At 41.6% G+C, this 23891-nt stretch overlaps 1 protein-coding gene across 2 annotated transcripts in view; it reads left to right on the top strand.

Annotated features, from left to right (window-relative positions):
- Window positions 1–23891, top strand: part of ZMAT4 (zinc finger matrin-type 4) — a 446679-nt gene that overhangs the window by 219852 nt on the left and 202936 nt on the right. The window contains exons 2-3 of one of the 2 annotated variants that reach the window (XM_033947498.1): window positions 6468–6591; window positions 10187–10276. In XM_033947498.1, coding sequence (XP_033803389.1) covers window positions 6589–6591; window positions 10187–10276 — 93 coding nt within the window. In that variant the 5' untranslated portion in view covers window positions 6468–6588. The remainder of the gene's footprint in view (window positions 1–6467; window positions 6592–10186; window positions 10277–23891) is intronic. The other variant, XM_033947497.1, reaches the window with a different exon arrangement.

Genomic DNA, 23891 nt, shown 5'->3' with positions numbered 1-23891 from the left:
TCGTTTACCTATTTGTTTTCTGGGACTATTTTATTAGCTACAATACTAACCTTGTGCAAGAAAATAGAGATTCATATATTTCAATGACTGATTGTTGCAGTGGTGCTGGTATTGTGATTCTGCTCAAGAAACTTGTTCTCTAACCAGACAGAAGGAGTTTATTTTAGAATGCCTCTGATGACTTTGTTTTTGTTTTTGCTGTGAGCTGCAGGGAACATATTGCAGTTTCTCACCTGAAACAGTAAAATGACTTATCTGTTAAGTGCCACCAAATATAGGGGAAAACTCAAACTGCTGTGCAGGAGAGCTCTTGAAATGATTCTCTGGCAGACAGCCCCAGTTGATTCTTTTTTAATGTATGTTCGATCAGAAAATTTTATTGCTAAAGCTATGAAAGACTTCAAGTCTCTTGGATGAAATATTAACCTGTCATATCAAATCTTTTTTTTTTCTGACCATTGGGGTGTTTTAAGGGTAGGAAGAGAATTCTCTTCTCAGAATTTGAACAGAAATATCTTTTTTTTTTTTTTTTTTTGCTACAGAACACGATGGGGAGAGCTACAGTGCTTATTTTTATTAAACATGTTAGACTTTAAATACAATACCTGTACCTTCTTCACTACCCACAAAAATAAACCGGCTCCTAGTTTCTGAATTAACACACAGGACTGTAAATGCTGTATAATACAGCTTAACTATCACATATTATTTTATATGCAGTTAATAATCAGTTTCTGGGGGACAACTTTTTCACATCATAATTAAGTCCCCGCTAGGGTGTACCCATAGAGTGCATAGAGTGCATAGAGTGCACCCTTAAGCGCACTGTGGGTATTGCCCAAAAACATCAACTATATTCACCCAAAATTGTTTATAATTTTCAGAGGTGCTGTGTGAACAGGAAACTTCAAATATTAGAATATTAAAAATCATTATCACCATCCAAGATGGCGTCAGGCTAGACGCGCTGAGGAGCCGCTCTGAGAATTTTCTCTTATCAATATTTCTTAGCGGTTGAATTACCTACCTGATGCCTAAACGGAGGGGCCGTAGTGCCGCTGGTGCCTCGCAGCCACTGCCACCCCCGCGGTCAGCGATATCGGGGAACTCCTCAGACGGATACAGGGAGCATTTTCGGCGTCGGAGGGAGGCCCGCAGAGGAGTAGCGGCGTCAGCGAGGTCGTGGTGATTCCTCTGGGATTGGAGACATCTTTGAGCCCCGACGTTAGGGCGCCGCCCCCGCAGCCACAGTTGAGCAGCTCTCCAAGGGGTAAGGGAACCCCGGATGTCGGGGTCTTGCCTTCCCCTGAGGCAAGTAGTCCATCACAGAGCCTGCTGACAGGAGCTCTCATGGATACGAGCTCCTTTGAAGAAACTGAGGGAAAATCATCTAAGGAGAGGCGAGTTAGCCTTCAGGGACAGCGACAAGTTAATCATCTGGACGGTGAGCACTATGACACTTCTTTACCTTTAATTTCTTTGGAAAAACCCTCAGAAGTAACTCTGGATTCACTATGGGATCTTATGGCCGGACTAGTGAAGACCATAAGTCCCAAACTTCAGTCAATTGAGGGGAAACTGTCTCAAAATTCTACTGAACTTAAAGAACTGAAAAATGAAATGACTGCCTCTAATTCCTCTGTTCAAAAGCTTGATCAGGAAATTAAATCATCTAAACAACTACAGGAAACTTTAATGAAAGATAATATAAATCTTAGGAGAAAGATGGAGAATTTGGAAAACAACTCCAGATACAATAACTTAAGATTAATTAACTTTCCTAGGCTACCATTGATACCACCTAGAGAAATGTTTAAAAGATACTTTCTTGAAGTTTTGGGGGCCTCAGAAGATTCATTACCTCCTTTATCACGAGTTTATTATTTACCTAATAAGACTAAATTGCTAAAAAAGTCGTCGGACCAAGGATTATTGGATGTATCGGAGTTATTGGAAAAATCTGATAAGGAGGCTATAGAACCAAGTACTTTGATTGTAACAGTAGCTCTCTCTATTGATAAAGTTTGGTTGTTAAAACTATACTTTAAAAATAGACAGAAAGAATTTATGGGTTGTAAAGTGCAGATATTTCCTGATTTATCACGAGAGACCCAAAAGCGTCGCCGTGAATTTCTTATGTTGAAGCCAGGTGTTACATCTTTAGGTGCTACTTTTTATTTACGACATCCTTGTAAGTGTATAGTACATCACCGATCAGTTAAATATGTTTTCTTTGAGCCTAATCAGTTGACTTCTTTTTTAGCGCTCTCCCGTTTGGAGGCAGAAAAACCATAAGCTCTAAGATTATTGATTAATCCCAGCAATCAGCCTTCTAGCTAGCTTTATATGAAAGAGTGTACATTTGTTCAATTCTTTTTCTTTTGTTTTCGCTAAGAAACCTTGGATCCAATTTGAGGACTTGAGCATTTTAGTTTATACATGATCTAAATGTTATTGGAATGTTTCTTGCTCTATGGAATTGCTAATTTGCTTTCTGTACAAGTTAATTCTTGATTACATGATTTAAAAATCAATAAATATATTTAACATAAAAATCAATATCACTTATCTCCATGATTGCATCAAAAGATAAGTTCCCATCAAAATTCAAAATCAAAAGAAAATCAATAAACTTATCTAGAGATGCATGCAGCTCTCCATATCTTATAAAGGGGGTGCCTTAGTTGATTGCCCTACAGAGCACCCTATTTCATAACCTTCTTCAGGGGCAAACTCAGGAGCACAACCTGATGCTAGTGGATCATCACATCTCCAATCTTGCATGACATAGGCTAATTTGACCTCCTCCAGAGTTTTTGAGGCTTTTGAAGTTTAGCCTTCTTCACTTCCACCAATCATGATGCTTTTGTTGTTTACAACTTCATTCTTCAAGGTCTTTTCCCATAGAGGCATTCCCCCATTCTCTATCTCTGTGGGCAAAACTCTCCTCCTCTCTGTCTCGTTGTCTCACAACCTTGGAGTTATCTTTGACTCCTCTCTCTCTTTCTCTGCTCAGATGCAAAAAATTGCTAAAGTCTGTTGATTCTTCCTCTATAATATTACTAAAATTTGACTCCTCCTTTCCGAGCACACTACCAAAATCCTTATCCACATTCTCATCAACTCTTGCTTAGACTACAGCAACTTGTTTCTCTTAGGTCTTCGGCTCAACCATCTCTCAATCCGTGCAAAATTCTGCCACATGACATATTCCATGAGAGTTGCCACACTCACATTACCCCTTTCCTCAAATCACTTCACTAGTTCCCCATCCATTTCCAAATATAATTCAAACTTCTCTTACTGACCTTCAAGTGCACTCTGCAGCCCCTCAATATCTCTCCATACTTCTCTCTTCCTATGCTCCCCCGTGAACTCCATTCATCGGGAAATACCTCCTATCCATCCCTTATCTTCCACTGCCATTGCTGCACCATATCCATGGAGCAAATTACGTCAGGTGCCATCTCTGGCAGTATTCAAATCCAAGCTAAAAGTTCACTTTTTCAATGCTGCCTTCAGCTTTCAACTCCTAACTCCCACTCACCATAAAATTACCTATGTCCATCCTATCATTCTTTCTGCAAGAAGCTCACCAACCCCTATATGTCTTGTTTGTCTGTCCAATTAGACCGTAAGCTATTCTGAGAAGGAACTGTCTATTGTGTGTTGATTGTACAGTGCTGCATACACTTTCAGTGCTATAGAAATGATAATTAATAGTAGTAGAGAAAGAATGAGTGAAGATTGTTTGGGTCAGATTCTGCAAAAGCCACTAAAAGTTAGGCGGCAATAGCCACCCTACCACCAGCTAACTTAATTGGTTTAATTGGGTTTAAGTGGTGCATTAATTGGTTGCACCATTAAAATCCAATTGAACCCTTGAAAAAAAAAAAATAGCCACTGCTACATGGCTTCTGGGACCAGTGCCTAGGTCCCTAGCAGCTAGCGGTTCATAATGATTCTGAAGCCTAGAAGTAGGCATGTTTGTTTAAGGGTGGAACCACACATTGGCCTCAATTCAGAAAGGACCATGGGCGCTGGAAATGTAGGCCTGTAAAACCCTGGCACACATTTCCTCCGCCTACGGTCCTTGGGAGCCATGATTCTGTAAACGGCGCCTGTCAGTGATTGACATGTGGCAGGTGTCTGTTTTGTAAGCACCTGCTGTGGCAGAAACTGCTTACAGAATCAGCTTTTGTGAACAAGGCCTATGGGGGATGATTTTATAACAGGGTGCAAAAGGAGGGCAAGTACCTACCTGTCTGTATCAAAAAACCTAGCTGAAATCTCCTGCACAAAGTGACACCTGTTCCAAGGCAGTTATAGGTTTACACTTGGATATGTCTTGGAATTTAGCGCAAAGGTGTGTATTTTATAAAATGCATGCACATGTGCAGTTCTATAAAAGGGCATCTACCCTGTATATTTAAGTGCCTTATTGAATAAAGGAAAGTACCTGACTAGTTTCCTATATAGCAGTGGCCTTTATCATTTTTAAGCTGAAGCCACTTTGGATTCTAATGAGCTGAAAGAGAGGCACTAAATATCTTCCCATTTAGGGCAACGACACTGTTGACAGAGTGTGTCAGTGACATCCATCCCCATCAGTACACTGTCAAACTTCATTAGGAGGTATCTTCAGGGTTTTAAGCATTTCCAAATACATTCTCTTTTGTCTATTGAAAAAATGCCTTGTCCTTTAAGCATGTGAATCCTCTTACCCACTGGCTTTCCCCTTTCTGTCCTGAGCCTGGATAGGGAAGTAAAGTAGTAGAAAAAAAAGCATAAAGACAAGGGGGGGGGGGACATCCCAAAAGTCTCTGGAGGGTGCCATTATCTTCCAGGCCTTACATTGAAGAAAACTACCATATAGAATGTGAATAAGTGGATATAAATATGTGTAAGTGTTAAGGGATCAACAGTGCTGGGCTAAGTAACATATTACTTTCATTAAACAAGTAACTAGTAATCCTAGTAATATAACTAGTAGTAACTAGTACTAGTAATATATTACTTTTTCCTTGCAGTAACTAGTAACATTAATATATTATTTTACAAAGTATCATGCCCAACACTGAGGGTCAAGCATTTATACCATCAATAGAGCTGGTGTAAATGCTTATACCTAGAATGGAGAGTTATGTGAGGTATGTGGTCTGTCCACACTCTGTCCATGTGAATATCCATGTGCAAAGTACATGCCATTGAAGATATGTGTATACTTACAAGATAGTGTACTTGGATTATTGTTAGTCATATAAGCACTTGTGTAAATGATTAGAATACTGACATTTAATTGAATACTTGCTACCTACTCAGACAAATAGTAACTGAAGGAGCGTTGTTGGATCTAATGCTCACCAATAAAAATAAGTGTTTCTAACATCTGGGTGGGTGCCCACCTAGGCAATACTGATCATCACATTTATGTGATTTGATAGAAAAGCTAAAGTGAAGTACAGAAACATAAAACTCAAAGTATTTGATTTCAAACATAAAACTCAATAGTGTTTGATTTCAAAATGCTGACGTTAGCAAATTGAGGGAGTACCTTAACAAAGAGTTGATGGGATGGGTAGGAGATGTAGAAGGGTAGTTGTCCAAGTTGAAAGGAGCTATCACTATGGCAACAACAAGAGAAACCAATGTGGCTTTCCAAATGAGTGGCTGAAAAAAAATAAAGGCAAAAGAAGAGGTGTTAACAAACACAGAAGAATGCAACAAGAGGAACACAGACTAGATTACCAAGTAAAACTCAAAGAAGGAAATTCAGTTAGCAAAGCACAGGTGGAAAAAATAGCTAAAGACTTTAGATATGTTGGGAAAAGGGAAGAAGGCTAAAAATTGAATTGTAAGATGGAAAGCTGTCAACTACCACATTGTGCAGAGTGATTAGCAAGAGTGGATGTGCTAAAAAAAAAGACAAAACTTCTGTATTCACAGAGGAAAGTTCTAAAAAGGATTACAGTTAGCTGCTAAAGATATATATGGGAATGGAGTAGATATTGCACCATTCATGGAAGAAAGTGCATGTATTATATAAGAACAACTTGAAAAACTGAAGGTAGATAATGGGATACATCCAAGAATATTGAGGGAACTCATAGAAATCCTTGTAGGACCTCATAAGGATTAATTTAATAGATCCTTGGAGATTGGAGATGTTCCACAAGACTGGAGACAAGCAGATGTGGTCCTACTTCACAAAAGTGGAGTCAGGGAAGGAGTGGAAAACTACAGGCTTTTAAGCCTCACTTTAGTGGCTGGAAAACTAATGGAGATGCTGCTGAAGGAAAGGATAGTGAACTTCTGCAATCCAAAGGGTTGTAAGATCTGAGGCAGCATGGTTTTACCAAAGGAAAATCCTGCCAAAAGAATCTGATTTCTTTGACTGGGTGAGCAGATACTATAGCTGGAAAATGGACATACTTCATGCTTCATGCTAGTGTTCTTGGATTTCACAGGAGACTCATGAATAATCTGAGCGGGATGAAGTTAGGAGCCAAATTGGTGAACTGGATTGGAAACTGGTTGACTAACTGATGACAGAGGGTGGTGGTAAATGGAATCCACAAGGAAGAAAAGATGGTGAGTAGTGGGGTACCTCAGGATTTGGTGCTGGGACCAATTTTCTATAATATATTTGTTAACGACATTGCTGAAGGGTTAGAGGGAAAGGTTTTTTTTTTTTTTTACAGATGACACAAAGATTGCCAACAGAGTGAACTGCCTAGAGAACAGATCTACATGAATTAGAAGAACAGTTTAAGGTTTGGCAGTTAAATTTTAATGCACCTCTGTTACAGAAATCCAAACGAGATATAGGAGAGACTAATGAGCACAGTTCAGGAGAGATACCTTGGGGTGATTGTGTCAGAGGATCTCAAGGCAGTAAAACAATGTGACAAGTGGTAGCCATAATCAGAAGGATGCTAGGCTGCATAGAGGTATAATCAGTAGTAGAAAGCAAGTGTTGATGCCCCTGTACAAATCAGTGAGGCCCCATTTGGTGAATTGTGTTCAATTTTGGAGACCATATCTTGATAAAGAAATAAAAAGACAAAATGGTTTAGAGAAAAACAGCAAAAATGATATGGGGTTTGAACCAAAAAACCTATGAGAAAAGACTTGATGACCAAAATATGTAAATCCTAGAAGAAAGGAGGGTTAGAGGTGTGATATGATGAAAATGTTTAAATACTTAAAAGGTATTAATATGCAACCAAACCTTTTCCAGAGAAGGGAACATGCTAAAACTATAGAACATGAATTGAGGTTACTAGGGAATCAACAGAAGTAATGTTAGAAAGGACATTTTCACAGAGAGGGTGATGGATACCTGGAATGTCCTCCTGAAGGAGATGACAGAGGTGAAAATGGTAATGGAATTCAAATATACATGGGATAAGTACAAAGGTTTCCTAAATGAAAAGAGAATGAAATCAAAACAACTTAGCTGTGCCTAAGTGGCAAATCCAGTAGTTGGAAAGTAAGGCTAGTCTCAGTCAGTCTTCTATGGTTTTAGTCCCAATGATGCATAGATAGATTTGATTGAGCTGGAGTGGGCTTCAATGGCAACTTAATAGGTGAAAATTATGCAAATGCTGGGCAGATCTCTATGAATTGTGCCCTAAAAATCTTAACTGAAAATCTTGGCATGAGAAAGTTGTGTGCAAAAATGTTCCCAAAGGAGAGTCAAAGTTTGCCAAGACCTTTTGGAGAGGCAAGATGATATTTTTGGTCTTGTTATCACTGATGATGAAACATGGGTGTACTAATATGACCTTGAAACAATGCATCAAAGTGCACAATGGAAGTCAGCCAATTCTCCACAACCAAAAAAGTTCTGCCAGTACAAATCAAGAGTCAAAACGATGTTGTTAACCTTATTTGATATCAGAGGGATTATTCATTATGAATTTTGTACCAACTGGACAACAGTTAACCAAGTTTACTATTTGGAAGTGCTGAAAAGACTGCGTGAGAAAGTCTTTTTAGATCAGTGGTTCTCAAACCTGCCCTAGGAGACTAGCAGCCAGTCAAAACGAATTAAATATCAACCCAGTAGAACTCTAAGATCATCATTCCATGACCAATTTGAAATCTCAGGTCCTAGAGTAATAAAACTTCAAGCAACAAGGAAAAGAGCCTTCTCATATATGGGTCCTTACCTTTGGAATTCCATACTTCATGATTTCTATGAGGTAATATCTTGCTTCTCCTTCCAAAAACTATTGAAACCTATTCTTTTTCATCTTCACTATGGATCCATCCGAAGTCCATTAATAAAGGTTTCTAGCTAAATACTGTATCTGGCAGTAGCCTTTCTTGAATAATAAATTGAAGCATTTGTTTTGTCTATTGGGCTGAAATGAAGCTCAGAACTATAAATTGTCTACTTTAGTTTAATTTTTAATCTTTCTTGTTTTCCTGTTGTTGATAGTTATAAATTTATATTGCTAGTTTAACTATTCTATTTTTCCTTATAATGCAACTATAATACTAATTTTCTTGGATCTTGAGGGTATTTTTTTTTGTCTTCAATGTTCTTTACTTTCCACGGAGTATTTTCTTTTCCTCCCTCTTATTATATATCTCCATAATATTAGTGATGTCTACTCTTGTTTGCTTAATTAGATTGTGAGCTTGTTCGGAACAGAGAGTAGCTCAATGCCTATAATTTAGTATTGTAAACCGCTTAATACCTATGTTCAAGCGGTATATCAAATGCAATAAATCCAATCCAATCAAGTTTTCAAGATTCTGTACATGTTCCATTCCTCTCCTACATCTGTCTCTGACATAATGACTTTTCATCTCTTTCTTCCATTTATTTCTTTTCTTCCCCTCTATTCACTCAACTTCATCTTCCTTTTCACACTCCAATCCTTAGTTTCCTTCTGTTTTCTTTTCACCTACCTATCAACTTTTCATCTCCTTCTCTCACCTACTGCCTCATCCATATTCTCTAGACCTTCTTTCACCAAACCTTCCCACCCCTCCCCAATGACCACTTCTATATGATACTACCATGCCCAGCATCTCACCTCTGTCTTCCTTCTCTCTTCTCTAAAGTTGTCATCTGTGGCAATCCTAACCCCTCACCCTTCCCCTATACCACAATAGTCCAGCATCTTCCCTCTCTCTCTCTCTCTTTCCCTCTCCATACATGTACTCTATTCCCCTTCCTTATAGCCAGCATCTTCCCTCTCTTTTGTTATTCTTTGCTTATAGATCAGCATCTTCTCCCTCTATCTCTTATCTTTACTTTCTTCCTTGTAGCCTGACCTCTCTCCATCTCATCCATCTCTGTACTCCAGCATTTCCCTAAAGTTTTCAAAGGTTACTGCATTGTTGAAGTGATAAACTTTAAGAGCTATTATGGTGAGTTTAATTATATGCTATAGATTCCTCTCTGTTCTCCCTACCATATCCATCTTTTCCACTGGTAGTCTGCAGTAGTCCCCCTCCCAGGTCCAAATATCTCTCTTCTCTTTCCCTCCCCCTACCTTGCCACTGCAAGCAACAGCTTGTTAAACAATTGTGGTTGAAGGTGTCGAGGGCAAGTATGATTTTTGTATAGACCCACAAGCATGGAATGAGATTCTTCAATATATACGTGAGCAGCGAAATGTGCATATTTAAAAGAAATTACTGAAAAATAGTATGGGACCCTTGAGCCCATATGCATGCTACAGGACTGATGTGTCCCAGTTCTCAGTAACAGGAAGTTGCTTCAGAAGGAGCAGAGAGACATCTGCCCTGCACTGTGTGCACACAGGCTCAATAGCCTCAAACTACTTTTTACTTTCAGTGGAGGTTTCAGCATCATTGCTGCCTCAGGCCTGGGCCTGACTGGATCACTGTGCCAACAGTGCCCCCTCCTGTGGCTGCCACCTTGTGTAGGTACATGGCTAACACATGGAGTCACGCGGCCCTGTCCACTTTGGATAACTCTTTTGACTAGAAGTCACAAGTCAATTGCTTGTCATCACTGAAAAATGATCAAAGGGCAATAATTGTCTCCTGGACAAGATTTCTGCATGTGGCCTTGACTTTTATGTTCTTTTTGTAAAATTAATCATGACTATTAAAGTGTTATATTGATACTACTTTTATTTCTTGAATGTGCACCTCCTGTATTTTATTAACCCAGTTCAGAAATATGTGTTTTTCTTTGCAGAGTCGGAAGCATGCCAGTAAAGTTCGACTTTATTATATGTTATATCCGCTTGATGGAGGCTGTCCGGCCAAAAAACTCCGATCTGAAAATGTGAGTAAATAAACATGATTATTTTTAAAATAGTTCTGTCCTCTATTCCCTTCCCCCGGAATATTGACAACTGAGTTTAGTTTAGTTTAGTTTTTGGTTGGCTCTGACAGCATTAAAAGTGAATAGATATATGATTCTGAGTTTTTGTGATTATTTAAATCTCTTGCAAGTCATATTTTCAGTACTGATATCCACTAGTAGCTGTTCACGTTTATACCTTTTTCAGGAAATAATATTCTACTATAAGAGTATCTTTATGTGTGAGTATTGTCTTTCATTTGATATACTGCTTTATCATTCAAGTGGTTTGCATATTTTCTTTGTCAGGTACTTTAAGAGTTTTTGCCTATCTGTCCCCGCAGACTCACAATCTAACTATGGTACCTGGAGTAACGGAGGGTTAGGTGACTTGTCCAGGATCACATGGAGCAGTGCTGGGATTAAACCTACAACCTCAGGGTGCTGAGGTAGCAGCTCTAAACACTAGGCCATACCTCCTTCTATGCATTTGTGATTGTGCGCGTATCTATGCTTGTGTTTATCTGTGTGTTTGTGATTATTTATTTATTGGGATTTATTAACCACTTCTATGAAGAGATTCACTCAAGGCAAGTACAGTTTAACATAAAATAAAGTAAGCTCACTTGATTTATTTCTAGACTTCATGGGCATGCAAAATTTGGCAGAGATGAGCATTAAAAAAAAAATAAATAAAAAAAATTAACCAACTATATTTAAACTCTTTCTTAACGCTGGATGCAGTATTTAAACATATACCTAAAAATTCAGCATCAGCCACTACCCCAACGCTGACTGTCCAGTATTCTGCTGACTGTCTAGTATTACACTGTTATCTAAATACCTGCAATATTTAGCAGCTATCAAGAAATCAGAGTGGAATATCACAGCTATCTTCATATTTTCAAACCACACCCAGCAGGTTCTACCTCTGAACTTCACTGTTTGACACCTGGAGGCAGGAGCTAATGGGCTTTCCTCTTGCCTTTCAGGTAAAGAGATGGGGAGGAGAGAGGCAATAGATTACCAGGCAGTTTTTATTATGGGACTGGGAGGCACTGGACTACCTGGGAGGTTTTTTAATGGGCTGGAGTATGGAGAGACCACTACTAAGGATTTCTGTGGGTGGAACTATCTGTGAATATTCTTTTATTTAATATCAAAAGGAGGAGGGCTGGGACAGTCATGGATATTTTTTTTTTGGAGGGGGGGGAGAGTTGTTTGATTGTTTTTTTTATGTTTGTAAAGGCACTGAAAGAAAAGTTTACTTTTAGCCCTAAGCTTCAGGTTAATGCTGTAGTTGTAATGTCGGGAGAGGTGGCTTTGATGATATTTGAAAAGGAGATTAAAAAGGAAAAAAAAAAACGATACACAGAGCTAAGTGATTCAAATTGATTCAAATGGATTTTATATAAGTAATTGCGCTGATATTGAAGATAAATGAAGTTAAATGAAATTGAAGATATATAAAGAAGAAATAAATAGAATTGATTGGCATTTTCAATAAAAAGTGGACTGATGAAGAGTTTAGCAGTGGGATTGTTGTAGTGCCCAACTGCAATCTGAAAGTCCACACAAAAATATCTTACATATGTAGCTACAAGTATGCTGGGTAGTCTACATATGACATCTGATAAGAGTGCAGTATATTTAGTACTTTTAGTGATATAATAGATGATTAAGTACTAATTAAGTGGTGTAGCAGTATAGTAATTGTAATACAGCATGCTTCGGCTATTTTTTGTTGCACTAAGTTCACTTTAGAGTGGGGACTCTACTGCGAACCAGTGAGCATCAGCCCTGAAGAATGCCATTAAATGACGTATGTGTCAATATTCCAGCTATGAGCTAATCTATAAAATGGCACCTTAATGTTATGATACGTATTTTAAAAGTGGGCAGGGTCTGGATGGAGCATAGACAGGGTGCACAGTTACACACATACCTAATGTGACCATTTATTTTTTTTTCATCAAAATGGGACATCTATTCATTTTCAGTCCCGCCCACAATCCCACCTCAGTTTCTTCCATTCATTTTTCATGTACACACAATATCTTATTAATTCATTATGGTAATCATAAAATTTTAAAAAAACACAAAGCACACTGTACGCAGAGGAAATGTTATAATTTACCAGTTTTTCAAAGATGTCAAGGCAGATGACTTTAAAATATTCAGTGTCACCTCAGTAACTATAGAAAAATAGACAAATGTAGTGCAAAATATAGACAGGAGATAAAAATTATTAAAACTGACACATTTTGATCACTAAATTGAAAATAAAATCATTTTTTCTACCTTTGTTGTCTGGTGATTTCATGAATCTCTGGTTGCACTTCCTTCTGACTGTGCATCCAATATTTCTTTCTTTCCTTCTTCAGCCCCATCCCCTTTGGGTCCAGGTCTCTCACTCTCTCTCTTTTCCCTCAGTTACCCTCCCCAGATTCAGTGTCAGTTCTCCTTTGTACCTACCACCACCGTTGTTCCAAGTCTCCCTCCTCTGTTATGATCTGACATCTCTCTGTTCTTCCTCAGGGTCTCTCCTACTCTGTCTGCACCTCACATAGTCCAGCATCTGCCTCCTGTCTTTCCCCTTTGGTCCAGGCCTTTCTCTCTCTAGTCTTTCTTCTGCTTACAACCCCGCCTCCATTCTCTGCCTCTCTCCTTCGTTCTTCCCTCCCTCCTTCCTATGTCCCCCTCAATGCCTTCCAGCATTTGGCCCACCCCTCCCCCAAAGCCAGCCAGCCTGCCTATCTCCCTTCCTCCCTGCCTCACCAAAGCCAGCCTGCCTGTCTGTCTGCCTCCCTCCAATGCCAAAGCCTGGCCTACCACCAATTCTTCTGCTCATAACACCCTACCACCACCTGGTCCATCACCGCCCGCTGTTGCTTCCTGCCCACCGCCACCGCAACTGCAGGAAAAGAAGGTCCAGGCACCATCCCATAAACCTTCTCCCCGAAGTCATTTCTGACGTTGGAGAGGAAATTCTGGGCCAGCCAGGCAGTGATTAGCTGGCCTTGAACTTCCTCTCTGACGTCAGAATTGGCATCAGGGAGAAGGGGTGGGCCGGCGCCTAGACCTTCTTTTCCTGTAGTTGCGGCAGTGGGTGGGGAAGCAGGAAGAGAGCCCATTCTCCATGATTGCCTGTCCCGTTGTCCCCACGCACAGCTTCGGGATGCTGTCTCTGAAAATGGGACATTTCGGTGTCCCAAAGCTGTGCTTAGGGACAACGGGACAGGGGATCTAAAAATGGGACGGTCCCGTTCAAAACGGGACATATGGTAACATTACACATACCCCCTTCCCCTTTTATAAAATCATAGCACGGTTTTTAGCACCAGCCGTGAATTCCTATGAGCCCCAGAGTGCTTACCACCATAGCTGGCACTAAAAACCACGCTATGGTTTTGTAAAAGTGGGGGAGGGGTGATTAGAGAATAGTATAATTGATTTGAGCTCTTCAGTAATCTAGGCATGATCATTAATACCTGGTTGGTTTAAATGGTTATGCCTAAAATATACTAGTGTTGCAGGAATATTAAAAATTTTAATCACGATTTAATATAGACATGTATTTGTCCTGCAAGGCAAGATTCTATAATGAAAAGTAGAAACCTACTTTCCTTTATTGAAGAGGTTCCGATTCTTATTGCTTAAAAATTGGTACCTTTTATAAAATAACTCTCTGAGTGCCTGCCCAGCAGGTATAGGTGTAACAACAGACAGGGGTAGGTTGAGAAAGCATGCAGAGATAGGTGTTGAAATCTCTGGACATGAGCAAGGCTTTTGCTGAGATATTTGGACGTCACGAATGAATTTCGTGTGTCAGATCATCTTTTTGTCTTGATTGGAGTGGCTCAAAAAGGCCAACTGGCATCAAAGGAGGGATGCTTTTGGCATTTCTAGAGGAATGGTTGGAGATCATCATGGATCGCTGTGTGCTGGACATTCTCTGTGAGGGGTACAAACTTGAGTTCTATCATTCCCTTTCAGATCTTTTCAGCAGGCAAATTAGATCTTTCTTTCTTGTACAATCCTAACCTAACCCTCAGGATGCAACAGAGCAGTCCATCAAATTCAGTGTGGGACCGATGAGGCTGCTACCAGCATCAAAGATCCAAATGCGGAATCCTGTTTGGCTGCCACATCTAAAAAACTTTTTGAATGTATGAAGAGAAGACCAAGTGGTGGCTCTACAAATCTCTTCTGGGGAAACCACTGAAGATTCCACCCATGAGGAAGCAACGCCTCGCATGGCATGGGCCTTCACTATGATAAGATGTGTGTTTCTATCTGAGTGTGTATGTGCACAATTGTATTTGTGTATATGTGCATTTCTGTGGACATATCTATGTATCTGTGATTGTATTTGTGTGAATCTTGTTTCTCTTTGTGTACATGCATATTGAGTATGTGTATCTATGCGAGAGTGGGTGGCTCTGTGTGTGTATTTGACCGGAAAAGGAAAGGAGAGGTGAGTGACGAAGTATAAGGAGCTATTTTAATTCTAGTCTAATGTGGCTCATTTTTAAAAAATTAGTGTGGGGGGTTTTCCCTTATTTTTTCCCCAAGCCAAATTTGGTCCAACTACATTAAGTATTCAGAGAGTTGCTCTGCCCCAAACAAACAGATTGATAGATATGTTTGACCTATTTTGTATAATTTTTTTCTACCATTCCATTGGGCTGAAAAAAAAATAAAAATGCACAAAGGCAAATTAATCACTGTAAAACATTCTTATATATTTTTTTATCACCATATCAATAATCAGAAAATATTGACTTCCTAAACTATAACAAGTATGTTCAAATATTCTGGTAAATTGTCATGCCTGTAGCCACATACTAGTGCTACACTCAAGGGCAATATCTCCAAGTAGGTTAATTTTGCAAATTCAGATAAAGAGGTGAACAAAAAACAAAAACCACAAAACACAGTGTTCAAAACCATGATTGCCTAAATATTTAAAGAAATACTACATTGTGTAATTCACAACTCAATAGATACAAGTAGACAGTTTTTTTATAGATATATTTCATTCATTCTGCACATACCATCACAGTAATGAAGCTCACTCTTAAACCAGGCTAATGTCTCTCAAATTTATTGCTAATTCCAGCCTTTATCAGTTGGAATGGGTTTGTCCCAAGCGATCATATTTTTTAAATTTTCTATAATTCTCTTAGGGCTATGATCCTTGTGCTTTTCTGGTACAATTATGTCAATATTTAATTGTGTCATTCTGTATGTAAATTTTCTGCTATCAGAACTTCACAATCAACTATGAGATGAGTAATATCCATTTCCAGCTCTTTCTTACAGAATCTACATATGTGTATTTTCCCAGTTTTTCTTATGCACACATCCATCTTAACCATAAGCCATGGTCCTGGACTGCAGTTGTCAATCTTTTATCCTTTGCTTTCAGATCACCTCCCCATTCCTATTCATGTGCCTGCGTTTAATCGAGATATTGGGCTAGATTCACTAGGGGAATAGATTGGATCCGATCCGATCCGTGTCCGTGGGGGCTGATTCATGAATCACCCTCATGCAAATGAGGGCGATCGGAATCACGCTCTTAACTGCCGGCCCGGATCGCTCTATAGCAATTGCAATGCTTGCGCAGACCATCTGTAGATGGTCTGCGCATGCACTGGCCCTCAGCCCAGCAGAGAATTTTTTAAAAAACTGTTTTTTACTTATTTGGAGCCTGTGGTTTTAACCCGCTTTAAAACCACATGCTTGCACTGCGGGGAAGGGTGGGAGAGTCGAGGCAGGCAGGAGTTCGGGACAGGCAGGAGAGTTGGGCTGCAGGAGTTCGGGGCAGCAGGAGTTCAAGGCAGGCGGGAGAGTCAGGGCAGCAGGAGATCGGGGCAGGCAGGAGAGTCAGGGCAGCAGGAGTTCGGGACAGGCAGGAGAGTTGGGCTGCAGGAGTTCGGGGCAGCAGGAGTTCAAGGCAGGCGGGAGAGTCAGGGCAGCAGGAGATCGGGGCAGGCGGGAGAGTCGGGCTTCAGGAGTTCAGGGCTGAAAGCAGGAGTTCGGGGCAGAAAGCAGAAAAACAGGGCAGAGAGCAGGGCAGCAGAAGGCAGGGCAGTCGGAAAGGACCTCAGCGACTGCTCCTCAGCAGTCGCTTGTTTGTGATCGGCCAGCCCAGTAGGTGTTGCAGGGTTTTGGTTAGTGAATTGCTGCCTGCCATCATTTGAATGTCATTCCCCCTCATTTGCATGCACGGATCGGAGGATGGTCAGAACACAGGTTAGTGAATCAGGTTGGAGGGAAATCAAGTTGGAAAGGGGTCGCAAACCAGTCGGTATACGATCGGTTTGCATAGTGAATTTAGCTCATTTTTCTTGGAGTAACACTTTCTATATTGTGCATTTTCCACTTGTTTTATCTTATTTGCTGATCTACCGTATTTTCACATAGATAACGCGCACCCGTGTAAAACGCGCACATGGGTATAGCGCGCGAAAAACACAAATTTATGTACAGAAATTTTTATATACCGCGCACACCCGTATACCGCGCATGCTGCCCATCTCTCCCGTCGCTGCCAGACTCTCCTTTCGCCCGCCCCGACCCTCCTCTCCCCCTTGAAGTCCTGTCCCCACCCTGAAAACCTGATGCCCCCCCCCCCCGACGTCCGATTCACCACCCCCCCTCGCAGGACCGCTCACACCCTCACCCCGAAGGACCGCTCGCACGCACACGCACCCCCATCCCGAAGGACCGCTCGCACACACTCCCACCCGCACCCGCACCCCCACCCTGAAAGACCGCTCGCACCCCCACAGCCTCCCAACCTCCCCCCATCATGTAGAAGCTCCTACCGGTGTCCTGCTGCTTCCTCTTGGTGGTCCCGACTCCCCGACACGATCGGGGCAAGAGGGAGCTCAAGCCCTCTTGCCCCATCCAACCGCGGCACCCCCGACACGATCGGGGCAAGAGGGAGCTCAAGCCCTCTTGCCCCCCCCGACTCCCCGACACATCGGGCAAAAGGGAGCCCAAGCCCTCTTACCCTGCCGACTCCCCAACTCCCCGACAATATCGGGCCAGGAGGGAGCCCAAGTCCTCCTGGCCCTGGCGACCCCCCCGCTAGTTGTTCGGGCCAGGAGGGAGCCCAAACCCTCCTGGCCATGGCGACCCCCTCCCCCCACCCCGCACTACATTACGGGCAGGAGGGATCCCAGGCCCTCCTGCCCTCGATGCAAACCCCCCTCCCCCCAACAACTGTCCCCCCCAGCCGACCCGCGACCCCCCTGGCCGTCCCCCACGACACCCCCACCCCCCTTCCCCGTACCTTTGTGTAGTTGGCCGGACAGACGGGAGCCAAACCCTCCTGTCCGGCAGGCAGCCAACGACGGAATGAGGCCGGATTGGCCCATCCGTCCCAAAGCTCCGCCTACTGGTGGGGCCTAAGGCTCCTGGGCCAATCAGAATAGGCCCGGAAGCCTTAGGTCCCTCCTGGGGGCGGGGCCTTGGGCACATGTAGGAGCTTCTACATGATGGGGGGGGGTCGGGAGGCTGTGGGGGTGCGAGCGGTCCTTCAGGGTGGGGGTGCGGGTGCGTGTGCGTGCAAGCGGTCCTTCGGGGTGGGGGTGCGAGCGGTCCTGCGGGGGGGGGGTGAATCAGACGTTGGGGGGGAAACTATGTAAAAAAAATTTGTAAACGCGCTCACGCGTATAACGCGCAAGGGTGTGCGTGGTACGTAAAAACCATGTATAACGCGCGCGTTATATGCGAGAAAATACGGTAATTATTTAGAATGTTTTTTTCTCATGCTTGCCAAATTCAGTTGGGTTTTTTTTACATTATTCATTTATTGAATTTCAATTTTACAAGAATGTAATACATATACCACTCGTTACAGATCAAACAAATCCAGGTATCAAAATTTTAAAAACATAAGAACATAAGAATTTGCCCCCGCTGAGTCAGACCAGAGGTCCATCTTGCCCAGCGGTCCGCTCCCGCGGCGGCCCATCAGGCCTAGTGCCTGAACAGTGGTCTCTGATTAATTTTGTAACTTACCTCTAATCCCATCCCTATAATCTACCTCTACTCTTATCTGTACCCCTCAATCCCTTTGTCTTCCAAGTACCTATCCAAAGCTTCTTTGAACCCCTGTAGCATGCTCCTGTTTATCACATCCTCTGGTAGCGCGTTCCTTGTATCCACCACCCTCTGTGTGAAAAAGAACTTCCTGGCGTTTGTTCTAAACCTCTCCCCTTTCAATTTTTCTGAGTGCCCCCTTGTACTTATTGATCCCTTTAATTTGAAAAATCTGTCCCTGTCTATTTTTTCTATGCCCTTCATGATCTTGAAGGTTTCTATCATGTCTCCTCTAAGTCTCCGCTTTTCCAGGGAGAAAAGCCCTAGTTTTTTCAGTCTGTCATTATATGAGAGGTCCTCCATGCCCTTTATTAGCTTAGTTGCTCTTCTCTGGACCCTCTCAAGTACCTCCATGTCCTTCTTGAGGTACGGCGACCAGAACTGAACACAGTACTCCAGGTGCGGGCGCACCATAGCATGATACAGTGGCAGGATGACTTCCTTTGTCCTGGTCGTGATACCCTTCTTAATGATACCCAACATTCTGTTTGCTTTCCTTGAGGCCGTGGCACACTGCGCCGACGCCTTCAATGTTGTGTCTACCATCACTCCCAGGTCTCTTTCAAGGTTGCTCACACCTAGCGCTGATCCCCCCATTTTGTAAGTGAACATCGGGTTTTTTTCCCCTATATGCATGACCTTGCATTTCCCTATGTTGAAACTCATTTGCCACTTTTTGGCCCATTTTTCCAGTGTTGTCAGATCTTTTTGAAGATCTTCACAGTCCTCCATGTTATTGACCTTGCGATATAGTTTGGTGTCATCCGCAAATTTAATAACCTCACATTTTGTTCCTGCCTCAAGGTCGTTTATGAATATATTGAATAGGAGCGGTCCCAGCACCGACCCCTGTGGAACTCCGCTCGTGACCCATTGCCAGTCTGAGTAATGTCCCTTTACTCCAACCCTCTGTTTCCTGTCCGCCAGCCAGTTTTTGATCCATCGGTGGACCTCCCCTTGCACCCCATGGTTCCATAGCTTCCTTAGTAGTCTTTCGTGTGGCACCTTGTCGAAGGCTTTTTGGAAGTCAAGGTAGATGATATCTATGGATTCCCCTTTATCCACCTGGCTGGTTACCCCCTCAAAGAAGTATAATAAGTTTGTGAGGCATGACCTGCCCTTGCAGAAGCCATGCTGGCTCGACTTTAGCTGCCCATAGTTGTCGATGTGTTCCCAGATGCTGTCTTTAATCAGTGCTTCCATCATCTTTCCCGGGACCGAGGTCAAGCTCACCGGCCTGTAGTTTCCTGGGTCCCCCCTTGAGCCTTTCTTGAAGATGGGCGTGACATTTGCTATTTTCCAGTCTTCCGGAATCTCTCCAGTTTTTAGGGATAGGTTGCATATTTGTCGAAGTGGCTCAGCTATTTTGTTCCTTAGTTCCTTGAGTACCCTTGGGTGAATGCCATCCGGACCTGGCGATTTGTCGCTCTTTAGCCTGTCTATCTGCCTGAGGACATCCACCTTGCTCACCTCTAGCTGGACCAGATTTTCATCCTGCTCTCTTTTTACGATCTCCTCGGGCTCCGGAATGTTGGTTGTGTCCTCCCTCGTGAAAACTGACGTGAAGAACTTATTTAGCCTGTCAGCTATCTCCTTTTCCTCTTTTACCACTCCCTTTCTGTCCCCATCATCCAAGGGTCCCACTTCCTCCCTTGCTGGTTTCTTCCCCTTAACGTACCTGAAGAATGATTTGAAGTTTGTTGCTTCCCCTGCCAGTCTCTCTTCATATTCTTTTTTTGCTTTCCTAACCACTCGATGACACTCCTTTTGGTGCTTTTTGTGTTCCTTTTGGTTCTCCTCTGTTTTGTCCTTTTTCCATTTTTTGAATGATGCTTTCTTGTCACTTATTGCCTTTTTCACTGCATTTGTTATCCACACTGGGTTTTTTTGTTCTATTTTTTTGCACCCTTTCCTGTACTTGGGGATGCACAGGTTCTGTGCTTCGTGCACTGTGCCCTTGAGTATGGTCCAGGCATTTTCTACGGACTCCATCTTCCTTGCACTGTCATTGAGTTTCTTTCCCACCATTTTCCTCATGGCATCATAATTCCCTTTTTTGAAGTTAAGTGCAGTCGTTGTAGTTCTTTTCACCTTTGATAGTCCAATTTCTAGCCTGTACTGGATCGTGTTGTGATCGCTGTTTCCTAATGGGGCTAGTACCGCCACCTCCTTAGCGGGTCCCCCTAGTCCGTTGAGGATTAGGTCAAGAGTGGCATCACCCCGTGTTGGTTCCGTGACCAGCTGTTCCATGAAACAATCCCTATTTAGCCCACAATATGGGAGATCAAGAAAATAAATAATTCTCAGTAGTAATAAATAAACTTATATTTGAGTGGCGGCATTAGATAGCCCTTCCTACAACTGGATGGCAAGTTATATAACATTAGGCATGGTTACAAGCCCTTCTTTTGTCCCAGTAAATTCTATAAGCTGTTTAGGCTAAAATAAAAAAAAAAAGAAAATTCTTATTTTGATAAGATATATAACATTTTGCTGGAAATTTAACAAGAAATGTAGCCCCCAGAGTCAGAACCTTTGGCCTCAGGGCCAAGAATTCTTTCCTACGTCTCTGGGTTTTCTAAGCAAGGTCTGGAAAAATCCTAACATTAGAGCCTAAAAACTGGTCATTCATATGGCGGAAATACAATTGTAAGACAAACTCCCTATCATATTTCAATGCAAGAATTATCAACATGGTAGTTCTATCAGTAACTACTTCTAGGGAATTTTCCAGGAATGAAGGCAAATTCATGTCCACCATCTTATCTGCTGAGGTTTTTACAGGAGTAGATTGATTCACCTTGAGGTCTCCTAATGTTCAAGTAATAAGCTCTCACAATTGGAGGTAGCTAGGGCCTCATGGAAATATTTTTTAACCATCTCAATAGGTGAGATGATAGGACATTTTAGGAAATGCAAAAATCTTAAATTATTCTTTCTCAGTTGATTTTCATAATTTTCCATCTTGCGCAAAATAAATAATCTTTCTTTAACCAATTCTGATTCCACAATTTTCATCTCAATTTTCTTTTAGATTAGATAGTAATACCCCTTGTTGCTCCAATTTAAGGTTGGAGTCCATGACAGCTATGGCTTGCCAGAGCACTTCCATATCAATTTTCTCAGGCTTCTTCAACTCCCCAAAACTGATAGAATTACCTCCAGAACCACCTCTCGCCTCTTCTTCCATGGTGCAGGAAGAACATTGACTAGAATCGCCTGCACCTTCTACCATAGAGCTCAATGAAAGCGACCTTCCCATGCTGAAGTCCAATCTTCCCTCTCGGAACAACAGGACACCAGCAGCTCCCTGCAACGAGGAACCTGCCTCTGCTCCAGGCTCAATGAATCCTGGCTCTCTCCCTTGTCAAGATCACCCGAAAAAAATGGGTTTTCCCCCGAGGTAGGTCTGGCAACTTCACCCATCTGGGCTTTTCACACACATTAAAATGAGTAAAAATATGTTTCGTAGAATCAAGGAAATACAGTATTATACTCTTTAAGTGTTAAATTTAACTTGGGTAATCTTTTCCTCTCTGGGTATCCAGCATATTCATCTATTTCCAAATAGGCTACTAAATGAACTGTTAATTCCCCTATCTCTAAGTCTGTTTCTTTTATTTCTTCTTCCTCTTCAGTTGACTTCTTGACCAGTCCTTCATTCTTCTTGCTCTATTAAGTTTCTTGATCTTTTCCCTCAATCTCTACTTCGCCCTTCTTTCTAATACTCTGTGCTGAGGGGTGTAGCAAGAAAGCCAAAAGTAGATTTTTTTTTTGTGGGGGTGTATGGTAAAACAGTATTAAAGATATAATAACCATACTGGAAGATGTCTATATCAGCCCCATGACTTGTAGCATAAAGGTAGCAATGTATCGATTAATTATCTGCAGGGGTCCACTTAACTGTAGAAACATAAGAACTTAGGAACATAAGAATTGTCATACTGGGACAGACCGAAGGTCCATCAATCCCAGTAAACAGTGACCAACCCAGGTATCCCTCCAATCTTCTTTAACTTTGTAATTAATTTCTGTGGTTTATCTCTTGCTGCCATGTGGACATGGACAAGTTCACCAGGGCCTTTACTTTCAACAGCGGTGCTTTCTTCATCTGCAGAGCCAGACACCAGATATATTATTATTTTTCTTTCCAGTCATACCTTTTAAGCACCCTTACTGAGATCTGGTATAGATTTTATACTATTTATGTATTTATTTCATCGGCTTGGTACACCACCATTGAAAATAAACATAGCATCATGGTAGTTTATAATAAAATAAAAGCAGTTGTACATAATGAAATACAGACACATATGAGATACTGAGGAGGGGATTGAGTAGAACAATAAATATCAGTAGACAAACATTTATATATGGGAGCAGGGAAGGGAAACAATGGGTGGTGAACTGCCAGTACAGTTCTCCAGACATAATGCAGGGGAAAATGAATTCCACAAAGTAGAAAAAAACCAAGTATGAGGAATAAAATGCAGATGAAGCTTGGAATAAGAATATATAACAAGAAGGTTAGATTGCAAGAGTGTAATTCATGAGGGGTCGATAAGAGGTTCACATGGAATTCAAATATAGTGGAGAGCCCATATAAAAGGCCCTAATTGCAAGAATAAGTAGTTGAACCTGCTCCTACCTAAAATAGGGAGCCATTGTTGATCTGTGGTCTAATTTGTCTGCCTCAAGAGAGTAATTTGACTACAGTATTCTGTATTACAGTAATTGAATATATTTCAGCTTGGATCACCACATAAAGATACTCAGCAACATTTATTTCCTCCCTCAGAGATAATGGAACGATTCCTCAGTTGCTGCTGAACTTTACACTTAAGTTGTATGAGCCAACCAGGTTTGCCAGAGACAGATCTTACAGTCAGCATTCTTCAAGCAGAAAACCATAGAATAAGCTGACATCCAAGTTGTTTTGTTTTAAAATGTGGAGGGTGGAGAAAAAGTCTTAGAGAAAAAAAATATCAGAAGTAAACACATTTGGCCAAATATTGTTATAATGAATTTTTATTTTGGGCTGGCAAAAAAAAAAAAAAGAACGTATTTATTCCAATCAATTTCTTCTTTTCCTTTTCAAGTCATCGTAATCTTATTAAGAATTTAGATCTTTTTCAGATTATATGATGCCTTTCATGGGCCAACAAAAAAGATAGGGAGAGAAAGTACATGAGCCTCTGAGACCAAAAAGTCCACTTCTAGTGCATAATTAGGAGACACAACCTACAAAGATCCCAGTTTTCTCCAGGGCTAATATTTCTACTTGATCCATAAGAACATAAGAATTGCCGCTGCTGGGTCAGACCAGTGGTCCATCATGCCCAGCAGTCCGCTCCTGTGGCAGACCCTAGAATCCCTTAAGAAATAGAGAGAATAATAATTGCAAGAGAACTGTATGCAAATAAGTCAAATCCCAACATGCTGGTTCACTAGTTTAGGAAGATTCCCTTATCTAATTGTA

The sequence above is a fragment of the Geotrypetes seraphini genome, chromosome 6, assembly GCF_902459505.1.
Source record: "Geotrypetes seraphini chromosome 6, aGeoSer1.1, whole genome shotgun sequence".
Taxonomy (NCBI): domain Eukaryota; kingdom Metazoa; phylum Chordata; class Amphibia; order Gymnophiona; family Dermophiidae; genus Geotrypetes; species Geotrypetes seraphini.
Note: the sequence above shows the minus strand (reverse complement) of the source record. Positions and strands in the feature narration are given on the sequence as shown.